At 44.3% G+C, this 16,066-nt stretch overlaps 1 protein-coding gene across 4 annotated transcripts in view; it reads left to right on the forward strand.

Annotated features, from left to right (window-relative positions):
• LOC128402499 (ras GTPase-activating protein 4-like) overlaps positions 1 to 16,066 on the forward strand; it is a 50,086-nt gene that overhangs the window by 16,018 nt on the left and 18,002 nt on the right. For 2 of the 4 annotated variants that reach the window (XM_053366673.1, XM_053366675.1), the window contains exons 2-6: positions 4,449 to 4,505; positions 5,193 to 5,306; positions 7,403 to 7,464; positions 11,323 to 11,452; positions 15,806 to 15,887. In XM_053366673.1, coding sequence (XP_053222648.1) covers positions 4,449 to 4,505; positions 5,193 to 5,306; positions 7,403 to 7,464; positions 11,323 to 11,452; positions 15,806 to 15,887 — 445 coding nt within the window. Of the gene's footprint in view, positions 1 to 4,448; positions 4,506 to 5,192; positions 5,307 to 7,402; positions 7,465 to 11,322; positions 11,453 to 15,805; positions 15,888 to 16,066 lie in introns of those variants that run through there. The other 2 variants (XM_053366674.1, XM_053366676.1) reach the window with 2 other exon arrangements.

A 16,066-nucleotide genomic window follows, 5' to 3' on the forward strand; every position in this document is an offset into this window, starting at 1 on the left:
TATGCATGTGTTTGCCTTGTACATTTTATAAACATTTATTCTATATTTGAGACCTTAGAATTCTTTATAATGATTAGCCCACTTCCAGTCAGGGAATTGTGGGAAAGGTATTGATCTTTGCACTGGGCCCCAAAGCTCCTCACTGGTTTTAAACAGCTAGTTGTGTTTCCGAAGAGCGGCGCTAGTGAGAAACCCAGACACCTGCTATGTTAATTTGATCAGGGGCAAGTTAAGCCCTGTCAGCGAGAGCCAGAGTTTGTCTCACACAAAGCCTTCACTGGCTGCCCATGGAAGTCTTCCATCTTTGCATAGCTATATTGACACACTGTCTTTGCAGTGCATCCCTCAAAGAACCCAAAGAGAGAACTGTTGTTAAGGGTATTGGGAACGATACTTCTGTGAGGGGCAAACTACAGTTCCCATTATTCTTTTTGGGGAGGTAGGGGGAGGATATGCTTTTGAATTATGGTGCTGGAGGAGACTCTTGAGAGTCCCATGGACTGCAAGAAGATCAAACCTCTCCATTCTTAAGGAAATCAGCCCTGAGTGCTCACTTGAAGGACAGATTGTGAAGCTGAGGCTCCAGTACTTTGGCCACCTCATGAGAAGAGAAGACTCCCTGGAAAAGACCCTGATGTTGGGAAAGATAGAGGGCACAAGGAGAAGGGGACGACAGAGGACGAGATGGTTGGACGGTGTTCTCGAAGCTACAAACATGAGTCTGACCAAACTGCGGGAGGCAGTGGAAGACAGAAGTGCCTGGCGTGCTCTGGTCCATGGGGTCACGAAGAGTCGGATACGACTAAATGACTAAACAACAACAACAAGGGGGAGGAATGTTGTTTAAATATATGGTGTGTGTGTACAGCTGTAGTTAGCATATACATATTTCATGCACATTTCTGTACTGTCCCACATAAGTAAGCAAGCTGCCTCAGCCTTTACACGCAAAACAGTGCTTGCAGGCGCCTTTGGGGGTTTTAATATCTCTTAGCAGCCCATCAAAACAATCTGAGAATTACTGCCTTGGGTATTGCCACTGTTCCACAATAAAGGTGGCACCTTATCTGCCCTTCCTAGTACTTGTCATCCAAAGGAAAACACGCACAAGCTAATTCAGCCTTCAGTTTGTTGTTTGTTGTTTTTTATATCCAGTTGGTTTCTTTTCCCTTACTCTTCCTTTGTGCATATGTTCTGGATGAGGCCCCAAGGTTTTAAAATCCTTTTCCTGGAAGCCAAGTGTCTTGTTTGCCTCTGTGGTCTTTTTTTCACAGCCAGGATTCCTTTCTGGTTTTTATGTTCAAGCCAAGACGTTTCGAAGGGTCAGAGTTGCACTTAGGCTGTGTACATACTACTGTTTCTTCTGGCTCCAGTGAGCTCCCACTGCTGGCATGTGAAACTGAGGACACATAGCTCTAACCACAATCTATATGTATTGACTAGCGTCTTAAGAAATGTATAGAATATTCGGGGGAAACCTGGACTTATGTCAACCCATGTCGGGAATGGAAATTGGGGGGGGGGTGTCCAAAAAAAACAACAGGTCAGAAATAAACTTTATGTCTGGATTTTCACTCTCTGAAATATGGCAACCCTAATATATAGTATAAATACTAAGGGCTGATATATAGTATAAATACTAGGCTGTTCCCCTGATAGTTCCACTCACAAGCCCTCTTGCCATTCTGCCTCACATTAAATCCCTAAAGCTTTCAGATCCCACCCCATGCAACCAGTAAGCTCACTTTTCACCTTCCCAACTCCATTTCTTCATTCACATCCAGTATTGTGATCTGGCACTACAAATCTTCCAATAGGGGCTGCGTGATGACAGCCTTACATTTTTATGTATATAGGAAGATATGCAAAATATATTTACGATCACTAATAAAACATATCAGATGCACACAGTGCAATGCGAACAGTTGTTTTATTTATTGCCCTCCACAAATAGGATCTTTATGCTTAAACAGCAATAGTGATTTTCACCTGGCACCTAAAGGTGTATAATGAAGGCACCAGGTGAACCTTCCCGGGGAGAGGATTCCAAAAACGGGGAGCCACTGCAGAAAAGACCTTTTCTTGTGTGCTGCCATGAGGACTTCTCATGGAGGAGGCACACGAAGGAGGGCCTCAGATGATGATCTCAAGGTTTGGTTAGGTTCATATGGATTTACAAGCTTTAATGCTTTCAAATTTAATATTTATTTCACGATAATTTTTTAAATGCTAGCTTTCCAGTGCTGTGGTAGCTATTATCCTACTTTAATTAAGCTCACTTGGGTCGACATCTTATAGTTCATTTCCTGCAGCCTGATCACAGTAATAACGTGGGATGATACTTATTTAAGGTTGAAAATGAGTCAACAGAGAGAACCTTCGTTAAGCCTAGAAAATCCACAGTAAACCTTTCGGATTTAGCTGCAACCTGCTATGTAATGGAAAGCAATGTTCCAAGTGTCCTTGCAGCCACTGGGCAGGTGAGCGACCAGGTCATGAGCGTAGCCGGGGGGGCAGCTTCCCCCCCAATAAATAAAAATCAATAAAAATACGTGGCAAACTGAGGTTTGCCCCCCCAACAAATGGCCTGCCCTAGCAAAAATCCTGGCTATATCCATGGACCAGGTCCTGGGCTCTCAAATTAACTTGCATAGTTTTTCTTGCGGGGGGGGGGGGAGATGCATAAAAATGGAGGCTGGTCCATAAGGGTGAATGGAGGTCTGCTCTAGCACCCTAAGCATGCCCCCACCTGCCTGCCTTATTTATATCTGGCCCAAGGCTTGGCACCGGACATTGGATTCATCTTTCTTGGTGTTGGCTCTGTAAAACACAACTAGGAGGAGGATGGGAACAAGCTAGATTTAGTGGACTCTGGGCCTGTCCATATCTCTGCTTAACATAGATTGCCTCACGACTCCTTTAATTCTCCTTTGTCCATGTGTCGTTGTGGAATAAATGAATGAAAATGAGTTTTATTCTTAGGGAAGGTATGGTGAGGATGACCATGCCTGCCTTCAGACCGATTCTGCGAACAAAGAGGTTCAAAGGAGCTCCAAGGAAGGGCCGCTTTGCAAAACTGTTTCTGCATGTTTTACAACCTGAGTTGTAAATGTCTTGCATCCTGAGACAAAGCAAACGTTGGACTCACAAGCTTGACTCCCTAAGAGGCTCTTTTCCTAGCTAATGTTACAATTAAGTAAAGAATGTATTAGAAGTAGATTGTTAGCCTTGAATTTAGAGGTGACCTGACATAACAAGGAGATATAGCAGATGATAGTTTAAGAACTAGTACCCTTGCTCAGATTTTTCATGAATATTATAAAACATACCCCTATTGTAAAAACTGCCAATTTGAATGGACATGGGATGTATGTTATTGTTGGGGGTACCTGTTTTACATGTTTAGGAGCAAACATGATGTGGGTGGATCGGGAAGCCTGTAAGCTGCAATTTCTTAATCAATAGGAATTGTAGTAGGGATATTCGAACGGTCTTAGGGTATAAATTATCTGTGATGTGAACTGGAATGTGCAATCCCCTCTTTCCAGCATGAGTTGGGGGGTTCTTTGCCCACAGTACTGTGTCGACAACAATAAATCTCCTTCTGCTTGATCGTGGTGTAGACTCCTCCTTTCAAAGAGAAATTTGAATCCCTCTGGGAAAGATCCCTGGGTCAGATTTGTCCAACTATCGTCGTTCTCCATCTGCTGCTGTCCCACATGTTTTTTTCTGCTCTAAATCCAGAGATGTCTTATGCTTTGAAAATCCAAATGGGGAAAAAAGAGCATAGGGAATGTCCGGATAATAGGGAAGAGAAATCTGGAGGGCGGTGGACTTTGCGTTGGGAGGAAAACAGAGCTTTGAACATTTCTTTCCCACCAAATTTGATACAGGGAAAAAGAGGTCTGTTGTGCACCTCCTTAGTCCACAACTTCATGCCAGAGTGTTGTCCCTCCTAAATGACCAGAAGCGTTGTGTGTGCGCGCCTGTGTAATGATATGGGATTAAAGCATTAGTTGGCTAATTGCACTGATTAAAGCCTACAACTGCTTCCCACCCCTGGCAGAATGTTGTGAGGCAGGATGTGGTGGTGGAGCTGTTGGAAATCTCTCTAATGTAGAAGGAGGCCGTAACTCAGTGGCAGAATGTCCCCTATTCGATCCTTTGCGTATCCAGGTAGGGCTGAGACCCAGGCAAGCCACTGCCAGTCAGGGCGAATGACACTGAGCAAGATGAAACCTTTTCCAGACCCATGAGGACTAGAATCTTGAAAAGGTCTTAGGGCTGAATCTCTGGCGTTTCCCAGGTAAGCCTGGGAGAGACCCATGCGGGAGACAATACCAGTGCATTAGGCACCGTTTTGTGGTGAGTGTGTTCTGGAGGTAATTTGTATCATGCTACAGCCGTGGAGAATCTTTATTTGTATTTCCCTCCCTCCTTTTGTCCAGTACAGGCAGCAGTGACCCTTACTGCATTGTGAAAATTGACAATGAAGCCATTATCAGGTAAGTGGTGAACATTAGAACACTCACTTCCCCCCCTCCATCCCTCTTTCTCTCTCTATCCCTCTCTCCTTGCCCTGCAAATCAGAGGAAAGGGGCCAGAATCTGGACTTAATCCAAGCATAATTTTATAATGAATGATTTTAGAGTGTTGTTTGTGTTGTACTTTTGTACTGTTTTATTGTTGTTAGCCGCCCTGAGCCCGGCTTCGGCTGGGGAGGGCGGCATATAAATAAAATTTATTATTTATATTTATTTATATTTATTTATTTATATTTATATTATTATTATTATTATTATGAGTTACCCCTTGCATTTCAGATTGTGTATGACAGGGGTAGGCAACCTAAGGCCCGCGGCCCAATTGCCTTTTCAATCCGGCCCGTGGATGGTCCAGGAATCAGCGTGTTTTTACATGAGTAGAATGTGTCCTTCTACTTAAAATGCATCTCTGGGTTATTTGTGGGGCCTGCCTGGTGTTTTTACAGGAGTAGAATGTGTGCTTTTATTTAAAATGCATCTCTGGGTTATTTGTGGGGCACAGGAATTCGTTCATTTTCCCCACCAAAATATAGTCCGGCCCCCCACATGGTCTGAGGGACTGTGGACCGGCCCATGGCTGACAAAGGTTGCTGACCCCTTTTTCTTTTAAGCACCTGCTCCTTTTTAACTCTTCCTTCCTCCCACCAGGACAGCCACTGTGTGGAAAACACTATTTCCTTTCTGGGGCGAAGAATACGAAGTCCACCTCCCCCCCACCTTCCACTGCGTGTCATTCTATGTCATGGACGAAGATGCACTCAGGTATGACATCACTTCCTGCAGAGATGAGGCTCTTCCTCCTGGCTCTCCTTTTTAACGGCGCTGCATCTACGCAGCAAGTTATTGTGGACTCCATGCTTCTAGTGCACACAAGCTTTGTGGCGCATCCTCGCAACACCATCCTCATTGAAATGCCACACATACCCCTCATTTTACTTGCATTTACCCTTTCGGCAGAAATTTCAATAGGTTCAAAATAAATATATGTGGAAGTGATAAATCTGGAAAACATAGTGCCTTGCACCTTAAAAGCTTCAGTGGTAAACCTTTCTTAAGTTTTCTTTTCTGTAAATAAATAAATGAATAAATGTGCTACAGCTAAGCTTGGGTCTGCTGACACCTCCCTGTTGTGTGTGGCTGGTGCCATTTCTAAAAAAAATATTATATTTATATATCACTATTTATTTAAAATAATAATCTTTTTTAGATAATATTTTTTACAGTGGTGCCCCGCAAGACGAAATTAATTCGTTCCACGAGTTTTTTCTTCTTGCGAGTTTTTTGTCTTGCGAAGCACGGTTTCCCATAGGAATGCATTGAAAATCAATTAATGCGTTCCTATGGAGACCGCCTTCAGACCAGGTCTGGGGACAGTCTGTCCCCGGACCTCTTCTGAAGGCAGGCCGGGGGAGAACGGCAAGCTCCGGGGACAGAGGTGAAGGGGCAGCGCTCCTTCGCCTCTTTCCTCGAACCTCTTCTGTAGGCAGGCGGGGGGAGAACGGCTTTTCTTCCCACCGCCAGCCTTCAGAAGGCTGTTCTGAAGGCTGGCGGTGGGAAGAAAAGCCCTTCTCCCCCCACCGGACTTCAAAAGAGCTGCGGGAAGTCCGGCGGGGGTCCAAGGGATTCCCTCCCAGCCCGCCCTGCTCCGCTGAAGTTTAGAGGGAGCCTGTGGGGAAAAACTCAAAAAAAATTTCGTTTTGCGAGAAAGGCCCATAGGAAAATTTGTCTTGCGAAGCGGCTAAAAAATCAGAAAACCCTTTCGTCTTGCGCGTTTTTCGTTTAGCGAGGCATTCGTCTTGCGGGGTACCACTGTATTAGTTTTCAATTACAACAATCAAATAATAGCCTCATTATAACAATGCCAAATTATAATACAATTACTAATCCCAATCATTTAGATACCAAATTATATAATTTAGGTGGCCTCCCATGTGCTAGAATTGATGGTTTGATGATTTACCCAGTACTTTATTTAAAATAATAATAATCAGAGCGGTTTATATCAATTGTACATAAAACCATGCAATAAAGACCTTATAAAACAAAACCTTAAAAATAACTATTGTGGAAAGATGTACTTAATGGCCTGCATAAGCCTGATGGAATAGAAAAGCTTTCAGTATGCATTTGAAAGTCGAAACAGAAGGTGCCTGCTGAATCTGTATTGGCAGAATGTTCCACATTACTGAGCGGATGACAGTACAGCATCCCTGATAGATGGGCCGGCTGGCCAGGCCTGGATATGTACCTTTTGCTACCTGAGGTGAAGGACAAGATTGTAGCCCCCCACCCCGTAACACAAGATGGTATCCCCACCCCCCTGTACAGAATCTGACCTGGTTGCCAATTGAAACATGAACATCACAAGATCTCCCACTTTATCTGTGGGGTTCAGGGGAATGGCGGGTGGGCTGTTGACACTCCCAGCATCCGCTGCCTGAAGCAGGCACATCACTCTGCCTAGGGCAAGGACCGGCTCCACACTCATCCTCTTAGGAATTATGTGCAGGGAAGAAGAACCCTGACCCCAAGGCAGTCTCTTCCACTGCCAAGAAGTTCTTTTACCATTTGGAAATAACATTCTGGGGAAAGGTGTCTGTTCCTAGTGCTAAAAGGAAAAGGAGTAGCATTGGGAGAGGGTTTCTCAGATGGGTTGCCAGGAAAGGTTGTTGCATCAAATGTCTTCAGGTGATACTGTGGGTTTCAGTGTGAGACAATCTCCCTCTCTTGCCTCCAGTCCAATTTCAGTTCTAGTCCAGATCAATAAAACCTGAAATGCCCCAGACTTATACTCTCTGGTTTCTTGGATATCCCATTTACCTTAGGTTTTTTGTTTTTGTTTTCCTTTCTCGTGCCAGCCGGGACGACGTCATCGGGAAGGTCTGCATCACCCAAAGCCTGTTGGCTGAGCACCCAAAAGGTGAGATTAGTCCCTCTGTTGGGAGAGGTAAATAATTTTGAATGAGTAAATTGAACAAATTTGGTGCACGGTCCCTGCAGCAAAAAGTCAGTATCTGCAGATGGAGTCCTTCCCAAATAACTAAAGCAGATGAACCTCCCATTTCTTTCCCATTTTCTTTGCCTTTCCCCCTTATTCTTAGTAAACAGGGATGTTTGATGGATAACAAATTTGGCAACGAATTGTAATATCACATTCATTTTTTTAAAACAGTGCTTCTGGCCATACAAAGAGTGCCTTTAAACACATGGGATGGTTACCTGAGCCTTGAAATGCATGTGAACTATGCACAACCCAGTCTTGACTGCGCTGTGCAAACTCTCATACTGTAACTGCTGCTCATGATCAGCTATACAGCGAGGGGAGGGGAATGTGCAAATTAAATGCAGATATGTAGATATTCCTGTTTTGCACAATTTATTCCAAACACAGACTATAGGAGTGAGGGGATCCCCTAGCAGAATCCTCTGCTATTCAAGCAGATTCCAGATTCGGCTGCTTCTCCCTCCAATTCATATAGGTCCCATTTCTCTCTCTTTGTGTTATCCTTGTGGGTCTGAACCCAGAACAGGTTTGAGGGCAGCAGTCAAGTACTGGATCCCAGCTGGATCTCCTGCTCCCACCCACTTCCACCTCCTTATCTGTCTACCTTCCTAGACAGGAGCAAAAGAAAGGACGTGATCTGCTTGCTCAAGGATCAGGGGATGTCTTAGGAGGCCCAGTGACTCATCTTTGGGATGGAGGCGGAGAGAGAGATTGTGTCTGTGAAAAGAATCTTCCTCTCTTGACCTTTGGGGTGGTTTCTGCCCAGTAACTTAGATGCTTTTCCAAGATTGAGAGGTGATGGTTGCTTTCTTGGCTTTAGGCCTGGGTTCAGGGGTCTCCTGGAGAACAAATCCCTGAGCTGGCTGTGTGAATATTGCAATGTTTTCATGTGGCTTTGTGGGTCTGCTATGCAGGTTATTCATCTCTCAAGAAGACAGCAGGCCCTCCAACATCTCACAGAGCACACTTGTAATGCCACAGATCTTTGTGAGTTGCTCCACTATAGTTTATTATTACTATTTGTTGCAGGTATTCATATACCGTTTTTCATCCAGTGAGATTGCAGATACATTTATGAGGAAATCAGACAACAGAATTAAACAGTGCAGTATATCAGCCTTTGACAGCCTAGTTTCCTCTAGAGTCTAGAGCAGGGGTAGGCAACCTAAGGCTGGATGCGGCCCAATCGCCTTCTCAATCTGGCCCGTGGATGGTCATGTATTTTTACATGAGTATAATGTGTCCTTTTATTTAAAATGCATCTCTGGGTTATTTGTGGGGCATAGGAATTCATTCTGGGTTTTTTTCTAAATATAGTCCAGCCCACCACATGGTCCAAGGGACGGTGGATCGGCCCACGGCTGAAAAAGGTTGCTGACCCCTGGTCTAGAGGTTTTAGACTACAGGTCCCATTTTTGGTTTTTTCCTCTCATGGCATTTAGGTAAAAAAATAGCAGATATTCTATGCATTGTGTTGCAGGTTGGCAATGAAGAATTGAATCCAATGCTTCTTTGATGAAAATAGGGACGTTGTATTCCATAATCACCATCATTTTATTTTTTAAACCCAACCCATCTGATTGGGTTGCCCCAACCAATCTGGCTAGCTTCCAACGTCTATAAAAAGAAAATAAAGCTTTAAACATTCTTCCCTATACAGGGCAGCCTTCATATGTCTTCTAAAGGTTGTATAGTTACTTATTTCCTTGGCTCCGGGGGGGGGGGTTGTTGCATAACTCCATATCCTCCAATATTTCTGTGATGAAAATAGGGGCATCCTGAGGAAAAGTGGGACATTCCAGGATCAAATCAGAAACCTGGACAGCTTCTGTGAATCCTGGACTGTCCCTGGAAAATAGGGACATTTGGAGGGTCTGCAATGCTAGCCCTACACAGAACAGACCAATAAATTGGAGCAGGTGGTCCATTCATTTTGTGTGAAATTCCCTCCCTCTTGCATCACTGCAGCAACTGCATTCTGTTCATTGACAGCATTGCATGACTGACTCTTCCCTGTCTGTAGCTAATGAGAGACTTCCTTTTTCTGCTCCATTTCTAGGTCTGAACTTTAAAATGCTGTGTCTGTGTGCTTTCGCTTTTGGTTTTTTTCACCAGCACTTTCCCACTCATGAAAACATGCTCTTTACTGCTGAATTGGACCAAATGGCGATCCGCGAAAAATCTGAATTGAAGTTTGTTTTCCGACTTAGCGTTAAAAAGCAGGTTTTCCTGGGGAAAGTGCCAAAAGTGGCAAAAAAAATAAAATAAAAAAATAAAAGTGCTCAGGCACAGAGCTTTAAAGTGCCAACCTCTGCCTAGAAAGTGCAGGGCAAAAGGTAGGTGTGGATGATCCCACGCCTTTAGCCCATAACTCTTTCCTAGCATAGGCAAGACCCAGCACATTTACTGGCTTGTTCCAATAAATGGGATGGAAAAGATGAACAGGGTGACAACAGTGCCGGATTTATGTATAAGCCAAACAAGCTATAGATTAGGGCCCCTGGGCCCCAAAAAAATTTAAAGGGGAAAAAACTGGATGTACATTTCCAAAATATAAGATAAAAAATAAAATAAAACCTACATACAGCAACAGTGTTTTGTGTTGTGTAGGCTCCTATGATGTAAGTAATGGGCCCTGCCTGCTAGCCTGCTCCCTAAAATATCACTGGTTTGCTCATTTCTATATATAGGGTGCCTCCATTCTGCATGGACTGGTTGCATGGTGACATGTGCAAATGGCTTTAGATACCTATTAGGTCCATAAATTACCATACAGCGTATATTCAACACAAAAAACTGACAAATTAGTTGTTGACAAAGGACAGCTGGACATATAAAGGGCCCTGTTATCCTCAGTAGCTTAGGGCCATCTCAAATCTAAATCCGGCCCTGGACTATGTGGCAAGAGGACTAAGAGCTAAGGAAGACTCAAGAGTCAGAATAAAATGTAAAGGAAGTTTTTAACAGTCTCCAGCTGTGTACACACTCCTGTTTAATCTGCATCCAGTGTGCTCCCACTGCTGGTTTGGGAAGCAGTGAACACATAATGTTAGCCAATATCCATATCTCTCCTGTTGCTTCTTAGGAAATATATATATTTATTTTGGTCAATAACTAGTAGAGTTCTTAGGAAATATTTTACATTGTATTTTTGTGTTGTGAACTAACCTGAGATCTATGGATGAAGGGCGGTATACAGCATTTTTTTTTAAAAAAAAGGAGTATAAACTGGGAAACACTGGCCTGCGAGCGCTCCAATTGGAGAACAGACTTTACCAAAGGTGTCATGGACTTTGAAGATGCCTGAACCCAGGACAAAAGGGAGAAATGTGCTAAGAGGAAGGCATGCTTGGCAAATCCACACCATGATCAACTCTCAGCCAGGAACCAATGCCCCCACTGTGGAAGGATGTGTGGATCCAGAATTGGCCCCCACAGTCACTTATGGACTCACTGTTAAAACCATGTTCATGGAAGACAATCTTACTTGACTACAAGTGATCGCCAGAGAAGAAGGCGACAGATTTTAAAAAGTAAAAAATAAAATTTGTGGTGTGGTTTTCAACAAATCAGCTTCGACCGGAACTGAGAAAAATAACAATCTATCTGTGCTTCCAGCTGGTAATGTGCGCTCAGCCTTCATGACCCTTGTGGTCCTTTTCCAACTCTATGATTCTGTGATCTTCTTTGACCCTGTGCCATCCCTGTGAGGGTAGGGCACGTTGCCCCTGAGTTGAAAATCTTGTGCTTCCTTCTCCCTGTCTCTGTTCCCAGGCTATAATGGCTGGCTGAACCTCACCGAAATTGACCCAGACGAGGAAGTTCAGGGGGAAATCCATCTCCAGATTGAGATAGTTGACAGCGGTGCCGTGAGAAAGCTGCGTTGCACTGTGTTCGATGCCAGGTAAGGCTGTGCTGTGCCAGAGATGAGGTCGCAGGGCAAGGATTTACAACCTCCCCTCCCCTGAGACCTTATGCCATCCAGCCCTCTGTCTGATTTTAAGATGCCTCCAGAAGCTGTAAAGCCAGACCCTTTGGCTGGAGCAATCTGTCCCTATTCCCCCACAAAGACTCCTCAGAACTGTAGCTTACCCCTCACAGAACTACAGTTTTCAGCATCCTTTACAAACTAGAATTCCCAGGATTGATTGATTGATTGATTTATGCTTTTCAGGTTTATACATTTCACTAATTTTACAAACATTTTGACATTTCAAAACTTGACTTCCTTCCCCCTCTTCCTGCGGTTCCTTAAATTTATTTTTAATACCTTCTCATATCCAGATTAACGTAATTTGTTCATTTATTCATTTGCTTCAAATATATACTCCTGTCAAACTGCAGGTTATTACAATAATCCTGCCAATGTTCTTATCTGTTTACAATTTACCTGTAAATATTCAATAAACCATTTCCATTCTTTGATAAAAAGTTTGTTATCTTAATTTCTTATTCTTCTGGTAAGTTTAGCCATTTCTGCATATTCCATAAGTTTTTGTATCCATTCTTCCTTTGCTGGGACTTCTGCTTATTGCCATTTTGGGGCGAATAACATTCTTGCCACTCTAGTCACATACCTGAATAAGTTTCTATTCCATTCTGGTTGTTCTGCCCCTATAATTCCCAAAAGAAAAGCTTCTGGGTTGTTGTTTTTTACAAATGTTATATTAAACATCATTTTCAATTCATTACATACCCCGCCCATTTGGCTGGGGGAAACACAGCCAGATGGGTGGGGTATAAATAATAAATTATTATTATTAAATTATTATTTCCCAGTAAGCTTTAACCTTACTACAAGGCCACCGCATATGATAAAAAGAACCTTCTTTCTCTTTACATCCCAGGATTCCTTGTTGGAGCTCATTTGCTTTGAATGTGTGGTGTTTGCACAATCTGAGTCAGGCCAACCAGCCCTTGCAACTCTGTCTTGCCTACAGCAGCCTTCTTGGGTTTCTGTCCTGGCTCCCAGGTCTACTCAGAGATGCTGAAGGTTGGAGATGGGGCCTTCTAGATGCAGAGCATGCACTCTGCCACTGAGCTACTCTGCGTGGAGTCTGTCCCTCCCCCCCCCCCCCCCGGAGGATCAAGCCAAGCCCTTTGTCAGGGAACGTTCTGAGCCCTCTCTAATTGCAAGAGCCCTTAATCATGGGGGATTGGCTGACTGAAGGAATGAGCTGTGCCGTTCCTTTAAGAAGAACAGAGGGAACACAGGGCTGCGATGCTGGGTCAGATAGACAGCCCTTCCAGCTTATTAATAAAAATTATTAATGATTTCGGTGCATAGCACTTGTGAAAGTGCTTCCCATAAATTTTCTTGCTCTAGAGCTGGCGCAGTACAGCAGCTAAGCGACCGAGCCCTCACGGCGATTTTATTTGTCAATTTTCTTTTACTACATTTTATTTTAAACAAATTTTTGTTGGGAATATATTTTGTATTACAAATTTCCCATAGAATACATAATCAATACATAATAATTTTATCTTTTATCGACTTCCCATCCCATTTTCTGTGGTGTTTCCCCCCTCCCATCTTCCCCTTTGCTGCACCCTATCTTTCTTCTTTTGTATCATAACCACAATACAATAATCTCTCATTCTTTCCGCTGCTCATTGTTCGAATCGTGCTTGCAAATTCATCATACTATATTTCTTCAAACAGTCTGAAAAAGGCTTCCATTCCTCCTTAAAGCGATCATTGTTCTCTAATTCTAGCTGTTAACTTTGCAGATTCAGCCTAGTCCATTGCTTATCCATTCTTCTTTGGTGGGAACAACAACTTCTTCTTTTCATTTCTGTTCATAAAGAATCCTAGCTTCTGTAGTTGCATACATAAACAACATAACCATCTTTTTTTGGGACTTCTATCCTTATGGGGACGCGGGTGGCGCTGTGGGTTAAACCACAGAGCCTAGGACTTGCCGATCAGAAGGTTGGCGGTTCGAACCCCGCGACGGGGTGAGCTCCCGTTGCTCGGTCCCTGCTCCTGCCAACCTAGCAGTTCAAAAGCACATCAAAGTGCAAGTAGATAAATAGGTACCACTCTGGCGGGAAGGTAAACGGCGTTTCCATGCGCTGCTCTGGTTCACCAGAAGCAGCTTAGTCATGCTGGCTACATGACCAGGAAGCTGTATGCCGGCTCTCTCGGCCAATAAAGCGAGATGAGCGCTGCAACCCCAGAGTCGGCCACGACTGGACCTAATGGTTGGGGGTCCCTTTACCTTTACCTTTATCCTTATAATCCCTAGATACGTTAGTCGATTTTTAAGAAGTCTATATCCCACCTTTGCTCAAAGGGGCTCAATGTGTCATGCATGGCTCTCACTGTTGCCCTCACAACAACACTGTAGGCTAGGCTGAGAGACTGTGATTAAACCAAGGTTATCCAGTGAGCGTCATTACTGAGTAGGGATTTGAATTCTTCCAGGCAGCTTTTGGCAAACGAGCCTCTCTCTCCTGGCCTCAGTCCCCTTCCCTGTTTGCAAAATGGAGAATAATGCATATGTACCTTACAGGGTTGTTTTTGCTTTTATTTAAATTTGCCTTCTGCCAAGTCAGACACGTTCTAGCTGAGACCCATCTAGCTCAGATTGCCCGTTCACTGACTGCTAGCGGCTGTCCAGGATCCCCAGCTGGGGAATGAATCAGGGATCTTCTTCATGCAAAGTTCTGCTGTAATACAAATGCCGAACCCACTTTGACCAGGGTGCTCATTTGCATTAAAAATCAGAGGGGGCGGGCAGGGAAATCAACCAACAAAATTGCATAGCTGGTATGAAACAGCGCAAGGAGGATTCATGGTTTTGTGGTGGGCACAGCAAAGATGAGACGGAAGGCAAAGTTCAGGCTTGCGAGGGTGTAGCTGGAAATGCCTGATCATTGCTGCTGTGCAAGTGGAGGATCTGGCAATGTGAGTCAGAGATGCGTTTCTATAAAGCAATAAACTTTCCCAATTTTCCTTTCTTTACTGTCTTGCAGTATCCACCAGTTCTCTGCTGGAAATAATCCTTTCATTAAAATGAAACTCTCAAACTCAGTGGGAGAAAAACATTGGTCGTTCAAAAGGAAGCCTGTGCAAAGTGACGCTGTGTTTGAATGTTGGGTCCCCGGAAGAGGGTGCAAAGCCATATGCTAAGGGCTAGTGGGGGTGTTGTTGTTTAGTCGTTTAGTCGTGTCTGACTCTTTGTGACCCCATGGACCAGAGCACGCCAGGCACTCCTGTCTTCCACTGCCTCCCACAGTTTGGTCAAACTCATGTTGGTAGCTTCGAGAACACTGTCCAACCATCTCGTCCTCTGTCGTCCCCTTCTCCTTGTGCCCTCCATCTTTCCCAACATCAGGGTCTTTTCCAGGGAGTCTTCTCTTCTCATGAGGTGGCCAAAGTACTGGAGCCTCAGCTTCAGGATCTGTCCTTCCAGTGAGCACTCAGGGCTGATTTCCTTAAGAATGGATAGGTTTGATCTTCTTGCAGTCCATGGGACTGTCAAGAGTCTCCTCCAGCACCATAATTCAATAGCATCAATTCTTCGGCGACCAGCTTTCTTTATGGTTCAGCTCTCACTTCCGTACATCACTGCTGGGAAAGTGGGGGTGTTAAGGGATGATAATACTACAGAAGGATGTTAGAAAACAGCAACACAAGCCCTTTGACGGAAAGAGAAAACAAGGTGAGCAATTTAGGGGAGCCATGATAGTGTGACGGAGATTGTGATGCCATGTGCCATCCAAAAGACTTTTACTTTTTTGTTCGTTCTTTGTTTATGTGCTTTCTTCTGAGCCTCAGATCTAGACGTGCCCAGATTTGCTCATTCTTCAGCTTGCTGTATAGCCTTCACCGTTTCTCTTATGTAAAGCTACGTAACTGAGGTTGCGAATAAGGTTACAAGTAATAGGCCGAACCAAGGCATTTTGCAGAAGGAAATCGCACCGCCACCCTCAAATAAAGGCAGGCTGTGTACACACCATATATTTAAAGCACATTCCCACCACCACTTCTGACATGGGTTGCCCCAGACATTTTAACCGATTTTTGGAAATTCCACCTAGGAGCTATTTCCGACAGATGAATCCCAGATGTGTCCGGAAAATCCCAGACGTATGGCAGCCTTGCTTAACGTACCAGTTCTAATCAAATCCTAACATTTACTAAACCCCAAGCATTTAGCGCCCACAGATCTATAACAATATCCTCCTTCCTCCCTCTCTCTCTCTCTCTCTCTCTCTCTCTCTCTCTCTCTCTCTCTTTCTTCCTTCACAGAGATTTGGCTCGGAAAGACAGAAATGGAGCCTCTGATCCCTTCGTCAGAGTCCGCTATAATGGCAAGACGCAGGAAACCTTGGTGAGCTCCATCTGTAAGGAGAACAAGGTGCTGGGGGAGGCGGGGATAGGGGAAGGGCTGCATAAGGCATTTAAGGGCAGGTCCATGCCAGGCACAGGGATGCGGGTGGCGCTGTGGGTAAAACCTCAGCGCCTAGGACTTGCTGATCGCATGGTCAGCGGTTCGAATCCCCGCGGCGG

This window comes from Podarcis raffonei, chromosome 15 (assembly GCF_027172205.1).
Source record: "Podarcis raffonei isolate rPodRaf1 chromosome 15, rPodRaf1.pri, whole genome shotgun sequence".
Taxonomy (NCBI): domain Eukaryota; kingdom Metazoa; phylum Chordata; class Lepidosauria; order Squamata; family Lacertidae; genus Podarcis; species Podarcis raffonei.